Raw genomic sequence first — 26,876 nt, forward strand, 5'->3', positions numbered from 1 at the left:
ATGGGACGTAAAGTCTACAAAAAGAATGGAAGAAAAGGCAAAAAGAGATCTATGCCTGAAAATAATGAATGTTTAAGGAAAAGACAAATAATTAGCAGTTCAGCAACTTCGCGGGAGAATCCAATGGAGACATCAAGACAACATCAGGTAGCAGACAAAAAAAGTCCACTGATGCCACCCATTGACTTCCTATGCAGACTGCAATTGTTCTGTCAAACTGTTGTTGGAAGAATAAAAACAGGATTTAACTATATTGGTGAAATAGGAAGAAGGGGCAAGAAGAGACCTATCTCTGAACGTTATGAATGTCCTAAAAAAAGAATAAAAAGGAGCTCTCCATCTAAAGAGCAACAAAGGGGAATGCTCCCCAAAAAAGCGAAGAGATCTTTCGATGAGGTCGACAGCACCGAGAACGCTCATCCATGTTCAAAGAGAAAAATGACCAAAGTTAACTGCTCCAAACACTCGAGGGTGACAGCCCCTACATCTCTGGTCAGGTTTTCCTTTCATTGTGAACTTGGAAGAGGAAGCTTTGGACAGGTATATATGGCATTCCTGAATTAGGTTCTATTATCAAGCATAATTATTTATTATAGAAATGGGAAATACAAATAGGGGTTTCATGGATAGTTGCGTATGTAAGATTTATAGTGGTTTCCAGATATGTATTTGCATTTACTATTCTATGTAGCTCATTCAAACATGTTTATTTTATAAAAACACCCTTATAAAGCAGGCTTAATCTAGTATACTGCTAACACTCTGCTTGCCATGACTCACCTCTTATTTATGTCTTTTCCAGGTCCTACTGGCCACAGATGTCATCAGCAAACAAAAGATGGCTGTAAAAATGGTAAAAAAGAGATGCCTCTTAAAACAAGATAAGGAGGCTATTCATGTTGAGCGTCGGGTGCTGGAGGTCGCTAGTGGGAGTCCATTCCTTACCCATGCGTTTTCCACATTCCAAACCAAGGTACTAGAGTGACTTATCATCCAAATTATCCTCTTTGTTGCTAGTTAATAAAGCTAGGCATGCTATAATATTACTAGTCAATCTGTAAACATTACATAATTTGAATGTAGAACTAACCACATGTGCAATCAACTATTTCTTTTTTAATATTTTATATATTTTTATATGTATTTTGTACAAACAGAACAGCATCTGCACACACAATAGCACAATAGCACAATAGTGCAAAAATGACACTTGGCTCAACCTGACTTTATTTTACATGTCATATAAAGTACTAACCTGACCAGATTAGACTTGCACATCCTTAGAGAGAAGTCCCTATCTTAATGATATCAATGAAGACTATTAAAATCAAACTTCCCAGCACATTTAAATATGATAACTTAATAATACAAAAAATCAAAAAAATATATATTGATGAGTCTATTCATATTTGGATTATAACTCTATCACATACGTGTATTCTTTAATACAATAGCTAAGCAGCATTGCCGATTATTATTTTGTAACCGACTGAGGCTTTATTAAGTTTAACATATCATTCTGCATTAAATACATTTTACAATGAAAGTAAATAATCACTCTTTCAATCTCCACACATAGCTAGAAGAATATCCTATCTCCATCAGTGTGCTAAACTGTCTAATCTAATCCTTACCAATCCTTGCCTGTTATCATTTCACAATTATCTCTCCTTGCTACCTGAAAGGGCTGCATTAATTGACACAAGGAATATGTGCATTAAAGGGCTTCGATACTGCCCCATTGATCACAGCTTTTTACTAAGTATTCCTAATCACATTTCTAACCCAATCACCTAGGAAAATAACATGACAGTAAAAATCAACTGTGCCCATATTGTAAACTGTACTTTTTTCCTCAAACAGGACTATCTTATATACGTCTTGGAGTATTTAAGTGGAGGAAATCTATGGAATTTAATATCTGAATATAGTCCACTTATAAGGAGCGCCACAAGGTAAGATGTTAAAACTGGAATATATAATTGGTATGAGAGGTAGAATGAGAGATCAAGACCTCATGTTCAAAAATATATTTATTCCTGGCTAATCATGGCAGCATCACTTATGGGTAGCTCCTCCCTTAGCAGTCACAGGACAGGAATTAATTAGATTAATTAATTAATTAGACTGATAGGTATAAAGAGTCCCTCCTCCCCTTACACCACAGTCTTTTTTCCTGTCCTTAGCAAGTTCTACAGGACTTTTTACTTTTTATTTTATGGCCACCTTCCTGCGTTTGTCGTGGGTTCGTTCCAAATGAAGTTCAGCCTCTCTTCATTTGAAGGACCCAGTAAACAGCCTGCATGAGCAGGACTAACTGGGTCAGGTTCAGAGTAAGTACTGAACTGCTGCGTGGGATGTATATCTAGTGTTTGAGGGAGACACTGTTCTAAGCTTCCTGGGGTTGGTTATCCTTAAAAATTTCCCCTTGTTCTGGAAGTGCCCCTAGTAATTGGGGTTGAAATCCCCCCTTACCTTGCTGGCAGTGCTTTGGGGATCCATACTGCTGTCTGCCTAATGAAGGGTGCTGTTGTGTTCTATTGGGAGTTGTGTTTTCTTGCCTGCACGCCCTGGGTTGCCCCTGAGGGCTTTCTGGGAGTTGCTGTCCTTGTGGGGGCTGTGTTCAGCTCTTCCTCGGCCAGCGTTGCTGTTTTGCCGAGGTGTGCGTTCCAGCCGCGGAATTGCCGAACCCGGAAGTGCCTCGCGCCGGCCGCGAGGCTTGGAACGCATGGCGTGCGTTCCAGCGCTCTGCGCATGCGCGGACCGGGCGCAGAGGTATTTAAACAGGGGAATACTGACACTTGCCTGTCAGCTGTTCGGAACTTCTGATTTTCGGTCTGTATTTCGCCAGTTCTCCTTCTTGCTGTCTTTTGGCTGCCTGGAGTGTGTTTTCTGCCGTTATGAGGTAGGATTGCCAGTTTCCATGGTTATTGCTGGGGGCTTTGGGTTTGCTTTCCAGTTTGCACTTTTGGACTTATTAGGAATGTGTTTCTGATTTGCCTTTGTTCCTTTTATAGTATGGATTCTCCCTCTGCCTCTGCTAGATCCCTCTCTAGAAAACATAGGTGAGCCATTTATTTTGTTCAGGGGGGGGTTGTTAAAAGAGTGCCATGCTGAGCCTGTAATATATGTTATATATGGCTTTATTTCAGCCCCAGCAAACAGTTGGATTCTCCAGCGAGAAAATCCAGAGAAAAGACCAACAGATGCATCAATTGTTCATCACCTGCTCCACCTGGAAGGAACCTCTGCAGGGAATGCTTGTCGGAAGCGGCTAATGTCCCCAGTAAGACTTCACCGCAGGACGACCTTAAGCTTTGGATTTCCCGTGCAATTGCTGAGGGCTTTAAGTCTACCACGGGATGTGGCGGCCCTCCTAAGAGACGCAGAGCGGAACCTCAGTCTTCCAGCTCTGAGGAGGATCCGGACCTGTGGGAGGTCTCTGATGAGGGGGAGGAGGAGGCTGACTATGCCTCCAGGTCTCTGGACTCTAAGTCTGTGGATCGGCTTATTACCCTCCTCAGAGACACTCTTAGCCTCACGGAAGAGAAGTCTGAATTGAGAGAGGCTGACAGGTTCTTTGAGGATTTGAAACCTAATAGACCAACGTTCCCAGTGCATTCCTCTATAAAGGACATGATCCTTCAGGAGTGGAATAAGCCGGAGAGGAAGTCCACCTTGAAAAACAAGTTCGCAAGGACTTATCCTTATTCTACCATGGACTGCTGCCTTTGGAATTCGGTTCCCAAGGTTGATGCCGCAGTGATCCATATGGCTAAAAAGACCACGCTTCCTATAGACTCCATGGCATACTTAAGAGAACCTATGGAAAAGCGTATGGATGGTGACCTAATTAAAGCCTATCTGGCGCTAGGCTCTGCCCTTCATCCGGCAGTGGCGCTGACCACTCTCTCCAGGGCCTTACGAGTTTGGCTCGCTAATTTGGAGGAAGATATTGATCAAGGTGTCCGTAGAGAACATCTCCTGGGAAGTCTCAAGGATTTGTGCCTTGCTACTGAATTTTGCTCTGAAGCCTCCCTGGACATCACTCGCATGATTGCCAAAGGTATGGCCCTATCGGTGGCCTCCAGAAGGGCTTTATGGCTTCATTCCTGGGGGGCGGACTATGCCTCCAAAGCGTCCTTGTGTGGTCTACCGTTCCAAGGGGACCTCCTGTTTGGTAAGATCCTGGAGGATGCCATTCAGAAAGCGGCTGATGGGAAAAAAGCGTTTCTTCCACAAGTCAGCAGAAAGGGTTTTTCCTCCTCCTGGAAAACCAGGCGATTTAAGGATCGGTCCTTTCGGGACAGTAGAAGCTACAAGCCCGGAAGGGAGTATTCCAGGAACTCTTCGTGGAAGTCCTTCTCTCACTCCTCTTCCAATAAGGCTTCCAGAGGTAGAGGTGCCAGGACCTCCGGGAAGACCTTCTGAAGGTCCTCGGGCCCATCCGGGTACGGTGGGTGGAAGACTGCAGTTCTTTTACCCGGTGTGGGCCGCAAATGTCACAGACGAGTGGGTCACCTCAATCATAAAAGAAGGCTACAGGATAGAATTTTCCTCTCGTCCACGTGCTGCCCATTTCAGAAAATCAAAAGTGTCAGAAGGTGTCAAACGAAGGGCCATGAGGACTTGCATTTCCACTCTGTTGGGACAGAAGGTGTTGGAGGAAGTCCCTTCTCACGAAAGATTCCAGGGGATGTATTCCACTGTGTTTTTGGCCCCAAAGCCCCAGGGAAAGTGGCGTCTCATCCTGAACCTAAAAGGAGTGAACGCCTTTCTAGACGTAAGGACATTCAAAATGGAATCCTTACAGACTATCCTAAAGTGCGTAAAAGCAGGAGATTGGATGACCTCCATAGACTTAAAAGACGCCTACTACCAAATCCCTGTAAACAGCAATCACATGCAGTTCCTTCGGTTCTGGGCTTTAGGAAGACATTTCCAATTCCGAGGGCTTCCGTTTGGTCTCAGCTTAGCGCCAAGGACTTTCTCGAAGGTCCTTGTCTCTCTGATTGCCGTCATAAGGATGAGAGGTATCGAGATATTCCATTACCTGGACGACAAACTCATCGTAGGGCCTTCACAAGGAATAGTGGAGCTTCATACATTAATGGCAATGAACATCCTGCAAGATCACGGGTGGCTTCTCAACATAGAAAAAAGCTCCCTGATTCCATCTCAGACCATCGTGTTCCTCGGAGCGGTGATAAATACAATTTCTGCTCATGTGTTTTTGTCTCCAGAGAGGGTCATGAAGTTACAAGACAAAGTCAAGAAGCTCCAGGTTCTAGAAAAGGCCTCGGCAAGGGAAGTCATGAGTCTCCTGGGTTCTTTGACGTCTACGATAGGTTTGGTGAAGTGGGCCCAATGGAAGTTTCGCCCTGTACAGAGTTGTTTTCTTCTCCAGTTCGACAGAGAAAAAACGGATTGGGATCAGGAAATTTCTCTGCCCCTGCCAGTAAGAAGAGAGTTGGACTGGTGGAGGAACGGGAAGAACCTAGCAAAGGGTTTTCCCTTGGAAGAACCTCCGTGGACCGTTATTACGACGGATGCCAGTTCTTCTGGTTGGGGTGCCCACCTCGATTCCTCATGGACTCAAGGGTGGTGGACTCGAGAAGAAAGTCGGCTTCACTCGAACCTAAGAGAACTGCGAGCTGTTTCCAAGGCCATTCAGGTGTTCCTTCCAAAGATCAGGAATTCCTGGGTGTTGATCAAGACGGACAACCAGCGGTGGCCTCTTATGTAAACAACCAGGGAGGCACAAGGAGCAAGCGGCTCTTAAAAGAGCTAGCTCCTCTAATGGTGATGGCCATGACCTATCTCCAGGGACTGAAGGCTATCTATCTCCCAGGCTCGGAGAACGTAGCGGCGGATTTTCTCAGCAGATCAGAAATTCTCCCGGGAGAATGGAAACTTCACCAGTCAGTTTTTGCTTGGATCACCCGTCGGTGGGGCATGCCCCAGATCGACCTGATGGCCTCGTTCAGGAATCGCCAGGTGGAGAATTACTACTCCCTCCACCCAGAGAGTCAGGCACTGGGCCAGGATGCTCTATCTCTTCCTTGGTCGTTCGATCTGGGGTATGCGTTCCCTCCCCTACCCATGATACCCAGGTTCCTGAGAAAAGTTTGGGCAGAAGGGAAAACGGTTATTGCCGTAATCCCGATTTGGCCTCGAAGGCCGTGGTTTCCCCTACTGTCAACGCTGAGCCAGGAACAGCCTCGGCCCCTGCCTATATTGAAGGATCTGCTAACGCAGGGTCCAATATCCCATCCTCATCCGGAACGCCTCAAATTGGGGGTGTGGGTCTTGAAAAAGAAAGACTTCAACAATTAGGCCTTTCAGAAGCAGTGGTCAATACTCTCTTACACTCAAGGAAGGCTTCTACGTCTTCATGCTACCATAGAATCTGGGATGTGTTTCAGGAATGGGCTTCGGCCAAGCGAGTTGACTTCATACGCCCTCGCAACACTGAAATCTTGGAGTTCCTGCAAGAAGGTCTGGATAAGGGTCTTAGCATCAGCACTCTTAAAGTTCAGTCTTCGGCCCTGTCAGCTTTGTGCAACACCTCTTGGTCATCAGACCCATTGATCTCCAGGTTCTTCAAGGCAGCTTTCAAGTTGAGACCACCTTCGAGATCCACTACCCCTCCTTGGGACCTTCCGCTTGTTCTCGACTACCTGACTGAGGATCTATTCGTTCCTCTTGAGAATTTGGATGCTGTCCTCCTAACTTACAAAACATTGTTCTTAGTAGCAATTACTTCCGCTAGGAGAATTTCAGAGATCAAGGCCTTCTCCACCCTGCCTTCTTGTCTCCAGTTCTACCACAATAGGGTGTGCCTGAAACCTAATCCTGCATTTCTGCCTAAAGTGGTCTCTCGTTTCCATCTATCTCAAGAGGTGGTCCTGCCATCCTTCTACCCCAATCCTTCTTCACCAGAGGAGATCAAGTGGCGACGTTTGGATGTCATGAACTGCCTGTCTATGTACCTTGAACGTTCTGCTCCTTACAGGAAAACTCACCAGCTTTTCGTTTTGCCTTCAGGGGCCAGGAGAGGTGAGGCAGCTTCTCTATCTACATTGAAGCGTTGGATTGCTCTTGTAATCAGAAAGGCTTATCTCAATAAAGATCGCTCTCCTCCGCTGAAGATAAAGGCTCATTCAACCAGAGCATTGTCAACTTCATGGGCTAATTGGGCAGAGGTTCCATACGATGACATTTGCAAGGCAGCCACCTGGTCTTCCCCGATGACGTTCATGAAACACTACAAACTTGATGTGGATGCTCCTTCCACCTCATTTGGGAAGAGTGTCTTGTCTACGGTTTCTTTGTCCCGTGGATATTAAATTCAGTCATAGCATAATAATTTGTTCTGTGTGTTTTTATCATAATTTTATTCCCACCCTAATTTTGTGAGCTTGGGTATTACCCATAAGTGATGCTGCCATGATTAGCCAGGAATAGAGAAAATTTATGCCAAACTTACCGTAATTTTCTTTTCCTGGCTATTTCTCATGGCAGCATCAGGGTTCCCGCCCATTTTTTATTTTCAGCTTTATAATTGGACTGTGGTGTAAGGGGAGGAGGGACTCTTTATACCTATCAGTCTAATTAATTAATTAATCTAATTAATTCCTGTCCTGTGACTGCTAAGGGAGGAGCTACCCATAAGTGATGCTGCCATGAGAAATAGCCAGGAAAAGAAAATTACGGTAAGTTTGGCATAAATTTTCTCTATTTGTCACCATTTTCTCCCAATTTCTCATTCTTTAGGTTCATAGCTGCAGAAATAGTTTGTGGGCTGAAGTTTCTCCACAGCAAAGGCATCCTCCACCGGTAAACACTTAAATTCCTTTCCTTAATTCACGTTTTCTGAACACTCTTATTGCTGATGCTTGTTTTCTGTCCCTATTGTTTATTTATGACCTATAAATCCAACTTTATCCTCTCCATGGACAAAGATGGACCTCTTATTAAAAGTGGAGTTCTCATACAACGTAGATGTCCAGCACTCAGTTTCTCACAATCTGTCTCCATTTTTAGCATATCTATATTAGTAATCAGTGCGCCATTAGAGTGGTATAGCTGGAACCCCATATATAGAGCTTGTCTGCATGGCCTGCACCGCTGGTATGTCCAGAGGCCCTCAGGAGATGAATATAAGCAATATGCATTGTATCTCTCTATTCACTCTGTTGTAGAACAGCATTTGGGGAACACTACAACAGATGCCAGGATAGGTACCTATTGGCAGGGGCCTCATCATTACTGTTTCAGCATGCATTACCGTGAATTAGAGAAATAGGAATATCACTGTGACAGTAGTCACCATCACTAGTGGACGAAGATGGACACTTTGTGTAGATCCCCAGATTACTCTTATGTTTATCATGTGCCCATTATAGGTGCAGGGTGTGCACGATGTAAATTGTTAATTATTGAATTTTTTGAGCGCTCTCCTGTTCTGCTGATTCTCTCAACCAGTTAGGTGGATTTGGCTGGGAAGCCTGTACATCGCCATCTGTTGGTTGTAAGTATCCTAAAACTGCGATATGCTGAATAGCAAGGCTTGTTCATTTGCATATTCTGGTAGATTTGTATATTATGAATTCTGTAGGCAGAGGAGATATTTCTTGTTAGTTATTGCCTTCCATAGCCTCTTAAAAATATGTTTATGTGTTGTGAGTTCCTGTATGTTTTTTCCATGTGATTTGTTATTTGTATTACATTGAGTTTGTCACAGCAAATATAATGTTATGCACATATGGGCTAGCCCAGAGTAAAAATTAAGCTGTGAGTTAGTTCCTTTTAGAACTGTGTGACCTGGTTGGTTTACTCAGGGATCTCAGTAACAGAGTTTTCGGACCTGTTGGCTGGGTGCTTGGTCCCTGAATCCCTGGACAAGTTAAAAAGAACTAGGCCAAAGAGCCACAAGTGCCTTTGCAATGGCAGTAGCTGGTCATAGTACAAGCAGAGTTGTAGATACCTGCCGAGGAAAAGAGACGAATGGCAAAGGCAGAGACGATGATATCTGCCTGGAAGGAAAAAGCTGCAGCCTGATCGGGTGAAAGAGTTCCTGAGAGAGCCCAGTCAAGCTTTGGCGGCTGGGTCTGAAGTGTTCCAGAGTCCCCTATGGCAGTGAGGAAGTGGACTTGGCTGAGGCATTCGGTTGGACTATGGGAGGTCTGTCACAATTTTCACCACATATCCCTGCTCCTCTGTCAGACAAAGCCCTGCATGCCTATGGTTTTCGTTTGAATGAGCATTTTCAGTCCTCGTTTTTAACATCTTGCTGTGGTACATCTACGGGATATGTTGGGTAGAATGGGGAAAGACATAGCTTTCATTTAATTTCTCTATTTTTAATTTATATTATTAATATTATTAAAAACTGTCTACACTGATGTTAAGTCTTCTGTATTGAAATCAAACTATAATGAACATCATATGATTCTCTTTGCAGGGATATCAAGCCGGAAAACATTATGTTAGACGGAGAGGGCCATGTAAAAATTGCTGACTTTGGGTTAGCATGGACAAATGTGTTTGGTGAGAGCACAAAGAGTAGCGTAGGTGGAACCATGGGATATGTTGCGCCAGAGGTGAGATACAAACAGTAGAGTTAATGTCTATTTGTCATTACTCTCGTAGTCTCTGATACTATCATGTTTCTTTATGGACAGTATGACACTTTAATTTCTCCTACTGTTTTCTTGGCAGGCATTCTTAGGCAGGAATCTTAGCGCCTCTGTTGACTGGTTTGCTTTTGGTGCGGTTCTGTATGAAATGTTAACAGGCAATTCACCATTTGATGATGGAGTCACAGATGAACGTAAAATTGTAAGATCAGTGGTATATGGCACGCCAAAATATCCAGAATGGCTTACTGCAGAGGAAAAGGATATCTTACAAAAGGTGGGTATGAGCGGGCATTATACAGTTAAATGTTTATTCATCCAATTAACAGTGTTTTCATAAAAGTTGTTTTTTTAATGAAAAAGTAACTTTTTGTGGCATGTTCCCCCCCTCAAAAAAAAAAAAAAAAAAACGATAAGAAAAGGAAAAGAAAAAGGGAAGCAAAATAAACTTACCTGTGATCCGGCACTGAGTTCGATTTCTACCTGCAGCCCAATCCTACTACCTGCATGGGGAGGGATATCCATGAGGACAGGCAAAGGGAGAACTTGGGGAGGGGAGAACATGGGTGGTCTGGAGCGGGGGTCATGCTTTATTGATTGACTATTATTCTGGGCTGGTAAATGATGCTGCCAATGGTGGAGTTACAAGTCTGGTAGCAAAGGACTTTAACTCTGTATGTGCAGCATTTCAAACTGAAACACTGCACATACAGGCTTCAAGGTGATATCATAAGATGAACAAAATATAGTAACAAAGAGAAAGAAACAATAGAAGGTATAGGAGTTGATGTTATCTGAGGGCCTTTCCAGGTAAGATTACTAGAGCCTTTGCCCTTTGTACATGAAGATATATTAGAAAATATATCTGGTACAGAAGTGGTAAATAAACAGGATTTATTCTTTACAAATTCCATGTAAGAAATTATTTGTATCTATATCAAGGACATATGTACTATATAAAAATATGATAAAAATATGCAATTTCTGGAAGTACAGAGGTTGTTGGCAAACTAACACCATATTGGGCACCACCGTAGAATGTCCAAGGACAGGGGCAGCAAGTAAATAATAAAAACCATAATGTCATCTGAAACAAAAACTGAAGAGTGCCCTACTCAAATGCACTTACAATCTAGAATACTATGACCCAACTCTTGTTATGTACACCAGTCATGCTGTTAGTACATGTTCTCTTATTACTCTATTAGAACAACATTTGAACTTTGTTTTATTAATGTCAGTGTTGCACAACAAGACACTACTGCAGCCCGGTGTCTGATATCATACGCTCAACTGTGGTTTAGCATGATAGTATGCAGCCTGATAAATAAACAGACCAGTACTTTATATATCTGTTGGAGGGTATAGAGTACATTGTGTGGAGCTCATTTTAGAACACCAAATACCCATAGGCTAAGGCTGTTTTGGCTTATAAGTATCATCTACACCACATCCAACCAAACATCACTATATACAAATTATAACCGGATTCATATATATGAGCATTGAACTTTTTAAAAAATATAAAGCTTTCTTAACCGTTACTTTTTAGTTGTTCAATATATAACTTTGTTTGTATGTATATGTACATACCAAAAGAGTTGTGGTGGGGAAAAAAGTGTGGATGTACTTCACTAGTAATGCCAAGCCTCCATAGCAAGCCGGTAACCAACCTCGTGCTGATGAGTTGCATTAACAATGAAACAGCTGTCCATGAGTGGTTCACTGGCTTTGCTCCTCTTCCTGAGTTGTGTTTCGAAGCTGTTGTATACAGCAGACACATACTCCAAGGAATCCATGTATGAAGTATTAAAAAATATATCTGGTACGAATTAATAGGCTTGATTCTTTACAATTTATATATATTTATAATTTGTATCTATATTAATGTCATATGAACTATAAAATGATAAAAATAAGCAATTTATATATCTGTTGGAGGGTATATAGAGTAAAAAGTGTGGAGCTCATATTAGAACTCCAAGTAACCCTAGGCTCTGCAGGGACACACAAACACAGTGGAGTAAAATACATTATAGCTAATCCACAGAAACGTGAAATCATTATGAATTATTTCAGTGATGAATAACGCACCTTGCTGCCTTCTGTTTTCAACTGTATTTTTAGCAAATTATATTTTTCAGTTTATTTCCCCCAAAAATATAAATCTTATATTTACTAAACACTTGCTATTATTTCTTTTTTTTAGCTCTTGTGTAAAGATCCGTATTTCAGACTTGGAGTGGCCTCTAAAATTGAGTCACATCCTTTCTTAAGCTCAATTGACTGGAATGAAGTTCAGGCCCGGAGAGCCACCCCCCCACCTGAACTACAAGACGTGAGTATATACATAGCTACGATATATCAGAATGGTAGAAAGGGCCAACAAATTCAGGATACCTTCCTAAACAGCATAACGTGGGACAGGATCGTTTAATAGACTATCAGGGATATTTACTAAAGTGAGAACGTAAGGTGAATTTAAAGTGAGTATAACATTTAGGCCAGAGTAACTGAATGGAACCCATTGCTGATTTAGAAAATTATTTCCAGTCCGGCTACTTTGACTTTAACTTTGTAGTTCAATCCACCTTAAATTCTCACGTCAGAGAATAACCCCGTAAGTCTTACAGGTCACTAAAGAGAGAATTTAAAGTGAATTCATAGTGAAGTTCAAATTTCAGGTCAAAAGTCAGCTGTGATTCCAATTCAGCTACTTTGTCTTTAAATGTGAAATGTACTTTGAATTCTAGCTGTATTGAATAACCATGCAAGTTGACATATATACGACCTCACACATAAACACACACATCCCATACAGGCACACGTTCCAAGAAACACAGACATACGTTGGTGAAGTAAGAGCAGGAATGATCAGCATCCGATCGCTCCCATGTGTCTAATTGCATAAAATCAGGTATTCACATAGTGAAACAGAGCTGCACCTATAGAATCCACCCTTGTCTATGTGCTTATTGTTTTGTACAGTACCTTCTAAACTTGTTTTTTACATTTTTTGGTTTTCAGTTTTGCTTGGATCTTCAGACGAACGGCGCAAAGAAATTCAGTGAACATATAAAATCACCGGGAGACTCTGCATCACAACCCATGCTTTCTGGAGACCAGTGGCTTCTCAGTGACTTTTCTTTTCAGACGTCTTTGCCACTCACCACTCCTACCCCTAGAAAATCTCCATGTAAAAGAAAGAGAGAGTGCATCGTTCCTGATAGCTGTACTAAGCCTCCCTGCAAAAGAAAAAGAGATTGCGTTGTTCCTGATAGCTGTACTAAGCCTCCCTGCAAAAGAAAGAGAGAGTGCATCATTCCTGATAGCTGTACTAAGCCTCCCTGCAAAAGAAAGAGAGAGTGCATTGTTCCTAATAGCTGTACTAAGCCTCCCTGCAAAAGAAAGAGAGAGTGCATCGTTCCTGATAGCTGTACTAAGCCTCCCTGCAAAAGAAACAGAGAGTGCATCGTTCCTGATAGCTGTACTAAGTCTCCATGTAAAAGAAAAAGAGAGTGCATCGTTCCTGATAGCTGTACTAATCCTCCCTGCAAAAGAAACAGAGAGTGCATTGTTCCTGATAGCTGTACTAAGTCTCAATGTAAAAGAAAGAGAGAGGGTGTTGTTCCTGATAGCTATATTAAGTTTCCCTACAAAAGAAAAATAAATTGTTGAGATATAAAAGATAGAATAATTATTTTATTTATTAATAAACGAGAAAACATTAACAAAAGTGTGTTTTGTTGTGATCATTGGTTTGAAATGCTATTACAATCTGTTGTACTCTTAATAAACCTTCACACATCGTGTCTGTCTGGCCATTTACCTGGGGACACTTTACATCTGTCCACTCACCCTAGGAATTTTCCCATTCAGTCAGTCTGCCTATTCCCTCTGAGTCTCCAAGGATTTGCTAATTCAGTCTGAGAATAAATCCATTCAAGGAATGCTGAGATTTCAACATCCCGTCTTTGCTGTCAGGATCGGGACAGGGATCCAACACGCAAAGTACAAACAGGTACAGGGTACGTATACCGGTCCTTAGAATGGCCGGGCTAACGTACAGAGAGTATAGAGAATGGTCAGAGACAAGCCGAGGTCGAGGGAACGAGAAGACAGGTAAGCGAGGAACAAGCCGGGTCAAGGATAACGGAGGTAAACAGAGTAAGGAAACAAGCCGGGTCGAAACCAAAAGGATAACTGAGAAACACCAGAGCACTGTGTGACTAGACAGGCTAGAACCACGACAGGGCAATGAGCAACAGGGCGAAGTATGTTTAAATACCCTGGCTAGAGAGGATAGACACGCCTCCGACGAAACCTGATTAGTCTGTCTCGGACTGAGTGACAGGTCGTTCCGGATTGGCGTGATGACGTCGGCCTCCGGGCACCATGCTACAAAAGGAAGAGACTCCCTCGCGGCCGGCGTTTGTGTGACCGGGTCGACCGCGAGGAACAGAGGAGACATGGCGTCCGGACGGATGAACGTCTAAGTCTCTACCTCTCTCGGAGGTAGAGACTTCAGGTACCCTGACAGTACCCCCCCCCTCAGATACGCCCACCGGGCGGAAAGAACCGGGACGAGATGGAAAGCGAGAGTGATACGCCCTGCGGAGACGAGGAGCATGAACATCCTCCTGAGGTACCCAACTCCTCTCCTCAGGACCGTATCCCTTCCAATCGACCAGATATTGTACTTTCCCCCGGGAGATACGAGAATCAATAATAGAGTTAACCTCATACTCCTCCTGACCCTCCACCTGAACAGGACAAGGAGGGGCTGTTGTGGAGGAGAACCTGTTACAAATGAGAGGTTTCAGCAACGACACATGAAACGAGTTAGGGATGCGTAAGGTATCAGGAAGAGCTAGACGATACGCAACTGGATTGATACGAGACAACACCCTGTAAGGTCCAATATAACGGGGAGTGAACTTCATGGAGGGCACCTTTAAACGGATGTTCCTCGTGCTCAACCATACCCTATCACCCGGAACAAAGAGCGGAGCCGCCCTTCTACGTTTATCAGCATGTTTCTTAACCAGCATAGAATTGTGCGTAAGGATTTGCCGAGTTTGATCCCACAACTTCCTCAAATTAGCAACATGAACATCAACCGACGGCACCCCCTGGGAAGGAGAAGCCGAAGGAAGAATAGACGGGTGAAAGCCATAATTCATGAAGAAGGGGCTTGAATGAGTAGAATCGCAAACGAGATTGTTGTGTGCAAACTCTGCCCAAGGAATCAAACCGACCCAATCATCCTGGTGTTCGGAAACAAAACATCGCAAATATTGTTCAATTTTCTGGTTGGTACGTTCAGCAGCTCCATTAGACTGAGGGTGATAGGCAGAAGAAAAGTTCAATTTGATACCAAGTTGCGAACAGAAGGACCTCCAAAAACGGGAAATAAATTGGGAACCTCTGTCAGACACAATTTGAGAGGGTATCCCATGTAGGCGAAAAATCTCCCTAGCGAATATCTCGGCCAATTCGGGAGAAGATGGAAGTTTAGGCAGAGGAATGAAGTGTGCCATCTTAGTGAATCTGTCAACCACGGTGAGGATAACAGTCTGTTTTTTAGAGATAGGTAGATCGACAATAAAGTCCATGGCCAAGCAGGACCACGGCTTCTCTGGAACTTCTAAGGGGTGCAGGAATCCACAAGGAAGCGTATGAGGTTGTTTGGTCTTAGTACAAACCTCACATGCAGCGATGAAATCTTTAGTATCCCTACGTAAAGCAGGCCACCAGAAATCCTTAGAGATCAACGCAAAAGTCTTGCGAATACCAGGATGTCCCGCCATCTTGCTGTTATGGAAACACTGCAACAGTTCCAGTTGAAGAGCAGGAGGAACGAAATGTCGACCCACAGGAGTCTGTCTAGGTGCTAAATGTTGTAGCTTAATGATCTCGGCCAGTAACGGAGAATGAATCCTGAGATTCGTATTAGCAACAATATTGCATTTCGGAACTATAGAGGAAAGGACCGGCTCAGGTACAGTAGAAGGTTCATACTGGCGAGATAAGGCATCGGCTTTAGAATTTTTTGAACCAGGTCTATAAGTCAGCACATAGTTGAAGTGAGTCAGGAATAAGGACCAACGAGCCTGCCTAGAGGACAGGCGCTTAGCCTCCCCAATGTAGGACAAGTTCTTGTGGTCCGTCAGGATAGTAATAGGGTGTAAGGTTCCCTCTAATAAATGTCTCCATTCCTTTAAGGCTTTAATGACTGCTAAGAGTTCTCTGTCGCCGATGTCATATCTGCTCTCAGGGCCCGAAAGTTTCTTAGAAAAAAAACCACATGGGTGCAATGGTTTATCTACCCCCAATCTTTGTGACAGAACCGCCCCTACTCCTGTCTCAGAGGCATCGACCTCGAGCAGGAACGGTAAGGTCGTATCCGGATGGACTAGTATTGGAGCAGAAGCAAAAAGTTCTTTGAGACTCTTGAAAGCAGCTAGAGCATCAGTAGACCATGTCTTAGTATCCGCCCCTTGTTTGGTCATATTGGTGATGGGCGCAATAATAGACGAGTAGCCCTTAATGAAGCGTCTATAATAATTAGAGAAGCCAATAAATCTCTGAATAGCTTTGAGTCCCTGAGGCAATGGCCAATCTAAAATAGACTGGAGTTTGTCAGGATCCATCTTAAAGCCCTCCCCAGAAATCACGTATCCAAGAAAGTCTATCTGGGTCTGGTCAAAACTGCATTTCTCAAGTTTACAGTACAAACCATGTTGTAAAAGTTTGTGTAATACCTGTCTGACTTGTCGATGGTGGGTCTCAATCTCTTTAGAGTGTATGAGTATGTCATCCAGGTAGACAATAACACAATCATGTTGAAATTCCCTAAGAACTTCGTTAATCAAATCTTGGAAAACTGCAGGTGCGTTACAGAGACCAAAAGGCATGACCGTATACTCATAATGACCATAGCGGGTATTAAACGCTGTCTTCCACTCATGGCCTTGCTGAATTCTCACCAAGTTGTACGCCCCTCTGAGGTCCAACTTGGTGAAAATCTTAGAGCCCTTTAACCGATCAAAGAGTTCTGTAATCAAGGGGATAGGATAGGCATTCCTGATGGTTATTTTATTCAACCCTCGATAATCGATACAAGGTCTGAGTGACCCATCCTTCTTCTTAACAAAAAAGAACCCAGCCCCGGCAGGAGATGAGGATCTCCTGATAAATCCCTTGTCTAAATTCTCCTGAATATACTCCTCTAAAACAGCATTCTCTTTAGTGGACAGAGGGTATACATTGCCCCTAGGAGGCATGGTACCAGGTAATAGGTTAATTTTACAATCAAAGGACCTGTGTGGAGGTAGAGTATCAGCGTTCTTTTTATCGAATACTGCCTTTAAGTCCATGTACAAAGGAGGTATCTGTCTCTCTTTAGGCTGGGTAGTAGTGTCAGGTGTGTAAATTACAGCCAAAGGGGATACCTTCTGTAAACACCTCTCCTGACAACCCTGACCCCACGAGAGTATCTCCCCTAACTCCCAATCGATAGTAGGGTTATGTCTCTTTAACCATGGATACCCCAGGACTATGGGAACGGAAGGGGACGAAATAAGCATAAGAGATATACTCTCCTCGTGTAAGATACCAACAGACAGGCTCATGGATATAGTCTCACGAGTAATAACAGGCTCGAGTAGTGGTCTACCATCAATGGCCTCAACGGCCAAGGGGGTCTCTCTTAACTGGGAAGGAATAGTGTGCTTAGTGGCAAAGGCTTGATCGATAAAATTCTCAGCAGCGCCGGAATCTATCAATGCCACGGTCTTAAGTACTTCCTTCTTCCATGTTAAAGAAACTGGTAGTAAAAGCCTGTGATTTTTGTAATTATGCGTAGAGGACAAAATAGAAACACCCAAGGCCTGTCCTCTAGAGAAACTTAGGTGCGGGCGTTTCCCGAGCGAACAGGACAATTCAGGCGTAAATGACCTCTGACTCCACAATACATACACAATCCCTCCCTTCTCCTGTACAGTCTCTCCTCTTCTGAGAGATGAGTATTGCCTATCTGCATAGGTTCAGGAATTAGTGAGGTATTGGACTCAGGACTTAGAAATGCGGGTGCTAATTTAAAGGCAGGTCTTAGGTTCCTCTCCCGAGTGTTCTGTCTTTCTCTTATACGTTCATCAATACGAGAAATGAACGAAATTAAGTCCTCTAAATTCTCTGGTAGCTCCCTAGTAGCAATTTCGTCAAGGATAACATCTGATAACCCGTTCAAGAATACATCCATATAAGCCTGTTCATTCCACTTAACTTCTGACGCCAGAGACCTGAACTCTAGTGCATAATCCACTAATGTTCGGTTCTCCTGTCTCAGGCGCAACAGTAATCTGGCTGCATTGACCTTTCTACCAGGGGGGTCAAAAGTTCTTCTAAAAGCAGCTACAAAGGCAGTATAATTGTATACCAACGGGTTATCGTTCTCCCATAATGGGTTAGCCCATCTCAGAGCTTTCTCAATGAGTAAGGTGATAATAAACCCAACCTTTGCCCTATCGGTAGGATAGGAGCGAGGTTGCAATTCAAAGTGAATGCTGATCTGGTTTAAAAAACCAAGACACTTCTCAGGTGACCCACCATAACGTACAGGTGGAGTAACACGGGGAGAGGCACCTACAGTAGCTACCTCTAGGCCTGAACCTACAGAGGAAATAGGAGTAGGACGCGTCTCTTCTGGAGGATTATTAGCACGAGACAACAATGCCTGTAGTGCTAAGGCCATTTGGTCCATTCTGTGTTCCATGGCGTCAAACCTGGAATCAGAGGAACCAACCTGACTGTTTGTACCTGCAGGATCCATTGGCCCTGTCGTAATGTCAGGATCGGGACAGGGATCCAACACGCAAAGTACAAACAGGTACAGGGTACGTATACCGGTCCTTAGAATGGCCGGGCTAACGTACAGAGAGTATAGAGAATGGTCAGAGACAAGCCGAGGTCGAGGGAACGAGAAGACAGGTAAGCGAGGAACAAGCCGGGTCAAGGATAACGGAGGTAAACAGAGTAAGGAAACAAGCCGGGTCGAAACCAAAAGGATAACTGAGAAACACCAGAGCACTGTGTGACTAGACAGGCTAGAACCACGACAGGGCAATGAGCAACAGGGCAAAGTATGTTTAAATACCCTGGCTAGAGAGGATAGACACGCCTCCGACGAAACCTGATTAGTCTGTCTCGGACTGAGTGACAGGTCGTTCCGGATTGGCGTGATGACGTCGGCCTCCGGGCACCATGCTACAAAAGGAAGAGACTCCCTCGCGGCCGGCGTTTGTGTGACCGGGTCGACCGCGAGGAACAGAGGAGACATGGCGTCCGGACGGATGAACGTCTAAGTCTCTACCTCTCTCGGAGGTAGAGACTTCAGGTACCCTGACATTTGCCCCCACATATCTCTGTAATTTGCGCTTTCATCTCTCAAGGCCTAAGAACCTGTGCAACTCTCCTGGAGCCAAGCAAATCTGTCTGTCCAGTCTTTTTTAGTAGCCACAGAAGATGCCAGGCGCCGCACAAACGTTAAGGTGCGCGGAATTCCCGAGGACATTCCTAACGGAGAGCTCCTGCACCTTATGAGAAGGTTGGTGGAATCCCTCTTACAGCCCAAGCAAGCGAAAACCATAACCTTTGAGGGTTTTTTTCGCATACCGAAGCCGAGAGGAGCCCCAGCATTAGCGTCTAGGGACGTAGTGGTTCGCTTCCACTCCCTCAGAGACAAAATGCTGCTACTTACGTCACTGAAAGGCGCCTCACCCTATGTCTTAGAAAACTTGACACTCTCGTTTTATGCAGACCTCACCGGGGACACCATGATGTGGAGAAAGTCCTTGCAACCCCTCACAAGCCAACTTAGAGCCCTGGACATTAACTACCGTTGGAGATCACCGCGAATACTCCAAATACAAAGGGGTGCATTACTTACCAGGTGCAAACCCTGCAACAAGCAGTTGACCTACTGGACACCCTAGGACTCCCAAGAGACTCTCTCACACCACCCGCAGCGAGGGGGGGCTCCGCGACGCAGCACCCGCGGAACCTGACTCGGACCAAGCAGGCAACTTCAATCAAGACAAGAGACATTTCAGCAGCCCCCACATGCAGCATGGAACCAGCCTAATGGGCATCAGACTGTTGCCACCACACAATTTTACACCTTCAAAGGCAGCCGACTCAATGGTGTTTAGCGCCATACTACCTGGCTAAATACCTATGTTCATTTTTATGTTGTTTCCGTTTGGGCATTAGGATCCCACAATACTTTAATGTACGTTTTGTTTTTTACTTAATCCTCCTGACAGGTGGAATTAGCCCGCGTACAATCCGGCCCCTAACCCCCGCCTCTGTACCACTACAGCACCCAAGGGAATCACCAGAGGCGTACCACTTCACCAGTGCTAGGTGCCCACTCACGCACGGAATTGCATAGCCTAGACTAGAATACCGGATAGGGCACGAGCATCCTTTTCTAACATATAGTCTCTTACGCGCGACCGCTCTTTAAGCGGCCATACATATTACCAACCCTCACGACGCCCACTCAATTATAATGGGTCTATTGGCCTCATAGTGAGGGCTCCCGAACACACATCAGAGCATTGACGTAGATGAGCCCCATCATAGGGGATACTCCCCTCACACATATGGGTCAGGCCCACACACGCTGGAACAATCCTGCGAGATATCCCCGGTTACTATCCACATAGACACTCAGGCACACTAGCCAGACATCTCTCCTAGGCTATTTAACTTTTGCTACTAAGGGCTGGAGCTTAGCTGCTTGTCAAAACTGCAATAACTAAAATGTGCGATCACTCATACTAACGTGTACGTATTGTCATTTGTATATGCTGTTGTGGCAAATTGTTGAAAATTTGTACCCACCCGCACAATAAAAATAAAGAATTAAAAAAAAAAAAAAGAAAGAGAGAGAGAGAGAGTGCATCGTTCCTGATTGCTATACTATGCCTCCATTTAAAAGAAACAGAGTGCATTGTTCCTGATAGCTATATTAAGTCTCCATGTAAAAGAAAAAGAGAGTGCATCGTTCCTGATAGCTATACTAAGTCTCCCTGCAAAATAAACAGAGAGTGCATTGTTCCTGATAGCTGTACTAAGCCTCCCTGCAAAAGAAACAGAGAGTGCATCGTTCCTGATAGCTGTACTAAGTCTGCATGTAAAAGAAAAAGAGAGTGCATCGTTCCTGAAAGCTGTACTAAGTCTCCATGTAAAAGAAAAAGAGAGTGCATCGTTCCTGATAACTGTACTAAGTCTCCCTGCAAAAGAAACAGAGAGTGCATCGTTCCTGATAGCTGTACTAAGTCTCAATGTAAAAGAAAGAGAGAGGGCGTTGTTCCTGATAGCTATATTAAGTTTCCCTGCAAAAGAAAAATAAATTGTTGAGATACAAAAGATAGAATAATTACTTTATTTATTAATAAACGAGAAAACATTAACAAAAGTGTGTTTTGTTGTGATCATTGGTTTGAAATGCTATTACAATCTGTTGTACTCTTAATAAACCTTCACGCATCTTGTCTGTCTGGCCATTTACCTGGGGACACTTTACATCTGTCCACTCACCCTAGGAATCTTCCCATTCAGTCAGTCTGCCTATTCCCTCTGAGTCTCCAAGGATTTGCTAATTCAGTCTGAGAATAAATCCATTCAAGGAATGCTGAGATTTCAACATCCCGTCTTTGCCCCCACATATCTCTGTAATTTGCGCTTTCATCTCTCAAGGCCTAAGAACCTGTGTAACTCTCCTGGAGCCAAGCATTTCTGTCTGTCCAGTCTTTTTTAGTAGCCACAGAAGATGCCAGGCGCCGCACAAACGTTAAGGTGCGCGGAATTCCCGAGGACATTCCTAACGGAGAGCTCCTGCACCTTATGAGAAGGTTGGTGGAATCCCTCTTACAGCCCAAGCAAGCGAAAACCATAACCTTTGAAGGTTTTTTTCGCATACAGAAGCCGAGAGGAGCCCCAGCATTAGCGTCTAGGGACGTAGTGGTTCGCTTCCACTCCCTCAGAGACAAAATGCTGCTACTTACGTCACTGAAAGGCGCCTCACCCTATGTCTTAGAAAACTTGACACTCTCGTTTTATGCAGACCTCACCGGGGACACCATGATGTGGAGAAAGTCCTTGCAACCCCTCACAAGCCAACTTAGAGCCCTGGACATTAACTACCGTTGGAGATCACCGCGAATACTCCAAATAATAAAGGGGTGCATTACTTACCAGGTGCAAACCCTGCAACAAGCAGTTGACCTACTGGACACCCTAGGACTCCCAAGAGACTCTCTCACACCACCCGCAGCGAGGGGGGGCTCCGCGACGCAGCACCCGCGGAACCTGACTCGGACCAAGCAGGCAACTGCAATCAAGACAAGAGACATTTCAGCAGCCCCCACATGCAGCATGGAACCAGCCTAATGGGCATCAGACTGTTGCCACCACACAAGTTTACACCTTCAAAGGCAGCCGACTCAATGGTGTTTAGCGCCATACTACCTGGCTAAATACCTATGTTCATTTTTATGTTGTTTCCGTTTGGGCATTAGGATCCCACAATACTTTAATGTACGTTTTGTTTTTTACTTAATCCTCCTGACAGGTGGAATTAGCCCGCGGACAATCCGGCCCCTAACCCCCGCCTCTGTACCACTACAGCACCCAAGGGAATCACCAGAGGCGTACCACTTCACCAGTGCTAGGTGCCCACTCACGCACGGAATTGCATAGCCTAGACTAGAATACCGGATAGGGCACGAGCATCCTTTTCTAACATATAGTCTCTTACGCGCGACCGCTCTTTAAGCGGCCATACATATTACCAACCCTCACGACGCCCACTCAATTATAATGGGTATATTGGCCTCATAGCGAGGGCTCCCGAACACACATCAGAGCATTGACGTAGATGAGCCCCATCATAGGGGATACTCCCCTCACACATATGGGTCAGGCCCACACACGCTGGAACAATCCTGCGAGATATCCCCGGTTACTATCCACATAGACACTCAGGCACACCAGCCAGACATCTCTCCTAGGCTATTTAACTTTTGCTACTAAGGGCTGGAGCTTAGCTGCTTGTCAAAACTGCAATAACTAAAATGTGCGATCACTCATACTAACGTGTACGTATTGTCATTTGTATATGCTGTTGTGGCAAATTGTTGAAATTTTGTACCCACCCGCACAATAAAAATAAAGAATTAAAAAAGAAAAAAAAAAAAGAAAGAGAGAGAGAGAGAGAGAGTGCATCGTTCCTGATTGCTATACTATGCCTCCATTTAAAAGAAACAGAGTGCATTGTTCCTGATGGCTATATTAAGTCTCCATGTAAAAGAAAAAGAGAGTGCATCGTTCCTGATAGCTATACTAAGTCTCCCTGCAAAATAAACAGAGAGTGCATTGTTCCTGATAGCTGTACTAAGCCTCCCTGCAAAAGAAACAAAGAGTGCATCGTTCCTGATAGCTGTACTAAGTCTGCATGTAAAAGAAAAAGAGAGTGCATCGTTCCTGAAAGCTGTACTAAGTCTCCATGTAAAAGAAAAAGAGAGTGCATCGTTCCTGATAACTGTACTAAGTCTCCCTGCAAAAGAAACAGAGAGTGCATCGTTCCTGATAGCTGTACTAAGTCTCAATGTAAAAGAAAGAGAGAGGGCGTTGTTCCTGATAGCTATATTAAGTTTCCCTGCAAAAGAAAAATAAATTGTTGAGATATAAAAGATAGAATAATTACTTTATTTATTAATAAACGAGAAAACATTAACAAAAGTGTGTTTTGTTGTGATCATTGGTTTGAAATGCTATTACAATCTGTTGTACTCTTAATAAACCTTCACGCATCGTGTCTGTCTGGCCATTTACCTGGGGACACTTTACATCTGTCCACTCACCCTAGGAATCTTCCCATTCAGTCAGTCTGCCTATTCCCTCTGAGTCTCCAAGGATTTGCTAATTCAGTCTGAGAATAAATCCATTCAAGGAATGCTGAGATTTCAACATCCCGTCTTTGCCCCCACATATCTCTGTAATTTGCGCTTTCATCTCTCAAGGCCTAAGAACCTGTGCAACTCTCCTGGAGCCAAGCAAATCTGTCTGTCCAGTATTTTTTAGTAGCCACAGAAGATGCCAGGCGCCGCACAAACGTTAAGGTGCGCGGAATTCCCGAGGACATTCCTAACGGAGAGCTCCTGCACCTTATGAGAAGGTTGGTGGAATCCCTCTTACAGCCCAAGCAAGCGAAAACCATAACCTTTGAGGTTTTTTTTCGCATACCGAAGCCGAGAGGAGCCCCAGCATTAGCGTCTAGGGACGTAGTGGTTCGCTTCCACTCCCTCAGAGACAAAATGCTGCTACTTACGTCACTGAAAGGCGCCTCACCCTATGTCTTAGAAAACTTGACACTCTCGTTTTATGCAGACCTCACCGGGGACACCATGATGTGGAGAAAGTCCTTGCAACCCCTCACAAGCCAACTTAGAGCCCTGGACATTAACTACCGTTGGAGATCACCGCGAATACTCCAAATACAAAGGGGTGCATTACTTACCAGGTGCAAACCCTGCAACAAGCAGTTGACCTACTGGACACCCTAGGACTCCCAAGAGACTCTCTCACACCACCCGCAGCGAGGGGGGGCTCCGCGACGCAGCACCCGCGGAACCTGACTCGGACCAAGCAGGCAACTGCAATCAAGACAAGAGACATTTCAGCAGCCCCCACATGCAGCATGGAACCAGCCTAATGGGCATCAGACTGTTGCCACCACACAAGTTTACACCTTCAAAGGCAGCCGACTCAATGGTGTTTAGCGCCATACTACCTGGCTAAATACCTATGTTCATTTTTATGTTGTTTCCGTTTGGGCATTAGGATCCCACAATACTTTAATGTACGTTTTGTTTTTTACTTAATCCTCCTGACAGGTGGAATTAGCCCGCGGACAATCCGGCCCCTAACCCCCGCCTCTGTACCACTACAGCACCCAAGGGAATCACCAGAGGTGTACCACTTCACCAGTGCTAGGTGCCCACTCACGCACGGAATTGCATAGCCTAGACTAGAATACCGGATAGGGCACGAGCATCCTTTTCTAACATATAGTCTCTTACGCGCGACCGCTCTTTAAGCGGCCATACATATTACCAACCCTCACGACGCCCACTCAATTATAATGGGTATATTGGCCTCATAGCGAGGGCTCCCGAACACACATCAGAGCATTGACGTAGATGAGCCCCATCATAGGGGATACTCCCCTCACACATATGGGTCAGGCCCACACACGCTGGAACAATCTTACGAGATATCCCCGGTTACTATCCACATAGACACTCAGGCACACCAGCCAGACATCTCTCCTAGGCTATTTAACTTTTGCTACTAAGGGCTGGAGCTTAGCTGCTTGTCAAAACTGCAATAACTAAAATGTGCGATCACTCATACTAACGTGTACGTATTGTCATTTGTATATGCTGTTGTGGCAAATTGTTGAAATTTTGTACCCACCCGCACAATAAAAATAAAGAATAAAAAAAAAAAAAAAGAAAGAGAGAGAGAGAGAGTGCATCATTCCTGATTGCTATACTATGCCTCCATTTAAAAGAAACAGAGTGCATTGTTCCTGATAGCTATATTAAGTCTCCATGTAAAAGAAAAAGAGAGTGCATCGTTCCTGATAGCTATACTAAGTCTCCCTGCAAAATAAACAGAGAGTGCATTGTTCCTGATAGCTGTACTAAGCCTCCCTGCAAAAGAAACAGAGAGTGCATCGTTCCTGATAGCTGTACTAAGTCTGCATGTAAAAGAAAAAGAGAGTGCATCGTTCCTGAAAGCTGTACTAAGTCTCCCTGCAAAAGAAACAGAGAGTGCATCGTTCCTGATAGCTGTACTAAGTCTCAATGTAAAAGAAAGAGAGAGGGCGTTGTTCCTGATAGCTATATTAAGTTTCCCTGCAAAAGAAAAATAAATTGTTGAGATATAAAAGATAGAATAATTACTTTATTTATTAATAAACGAGAAAACATTAACAAAAGTGTGTTTTGTTGTGATCATTGGTTTGAAATGCTATTACAATCTGTTGTACTCTTAATAAACCTTCACGCATCGTGTCTGTCTGGCCATTTACCTGGGGACACTTTACATCTGTCCACTCACCCTAGGAATCTTCCCATTCAGTCAGTCTGCCTATTCCCTCTGAGTCTCCAAGGATTTGCTAATTCAGTCTGAGAATAAATCCATTCAAGGAATGCTGAGATTTCAACATCCCGTCTTTGCCCCCACATATCTCTGTAATTTGCGCTTTCATCTCTCAAGGCCTAAGAACCTGTGCAACTCTCCTGGAGCCAAGCAAATCTGTCTGTCCAGTCTTTTTTAGTAGCCACAGAAGATGCCAGGCGCCGCACAAACGTTAAGGTGCGCGGAATTCCTGAGGACATTCCTAACGGAGAGCTCCTGCACCTTATGAGAAGGTTGGTGGAATCCCTCTTACAGCCCAAGCAAGCGAAAACCATAACCTTTGAGGTTTTTTTTCGCATACCGAAGCCGAGAGGAGCCCCAGCATTAGCGTCTAGGGACGTAGTGGTTCGCTTCCACTCCCTCAGAGACAAAATGCTGCTACTTACGTCACTGAAAGGCGCCTCACCCTATGTCTTAGAAAACTTGACACTCTCGTTTTATGCAGACCTCACCGGGGACACCATGATGTGGAGAAAGTCCTTGCAACCCCTCACAAGCCAACTTAGAGCCCTGGACATTAACTACCGTTGGAGATCACCGCGAATACTCCAAATACAAAGGGGTGCATTACTTACCAGGTGCAAACCCTGCAACAAGCAGTTGACCTACTGGACACCCTAGGACTCCCAAGAGACTCTCTCACACCACCCGCAGCGAGGGGGGGCTCCGCGACGCAGCACCCGCGGAACCTGACTCGGACCAAGCAGGCAACTGCAATCAAGACAAGAGACATTTCAGCAGCCCCCACATGCAGCATGGAACCAGCCTAATGGGCATCAGACTGTTGCCACCACACAAGTTTACACCTTCAAAGGCAGCCGACTCAATGGTGTTTAGCGCCATACTACCTGGCTAAATACCTATGTTCATTTTTATGTTGTTTCCGTTTGGGCATTAGGATCCCACAATACTTTAATGTACGTTTTGTTTTTTACTTAATCCTCCTGACAGGTGGAATTA

The 26,876-nt window shown here is 44.4% G+C and overlaps 1 protein-coding gene across 1 annotated transcript in view; it reads left to right on the forward strand.

The window, feature by feature from the left end:
• The window catches only part of LOC134609478 (protein kinase C delta type-like), a 37,691-nt gene continuing 10,815 nt past the window's right edge, over nt 1-26,876 (forward strand). Inside the window, exons 1-7 of the mRNA XM_063453148.1 lie at nt 1-540; nt 803-973; nt 1,864-1,955; nt 7,777-7,839; nt 9,467-9,605; nt 9,724-9,918; nt 11,851-11,979. Of these exons, the coding sequence (XP_063309218.1) occupies nt 1-540; nt 803-973; nt 1,864-1,955; nt 7,777-7,839; nt 9,467-9,605; nt 9,724-9,918; nt 11,851-11,979 (1,329 nt within the window). The remainder of the gene's footprint in view (nt 541-802; nt 974-1,863; nt 1,956-7,776; nt 7,840-9,466; nt 9,606-9,723; nt 9,919-11,850; nt 11,980-26,876) is intronic.

This window comes from Pelobates fuscus, chromosome 4 (assembly GCF_036172605.1).
Source record: "Pelobates fuscus isolate aPelFus1 chromosome 4, aPelFus1.pri, whole genome shotgun sequence".
NCBI lineage: Eukaryota > Metazoa > Chordata > Amphibia > Anura > Pelobatidae > Pelobates > Pelobates fuscus.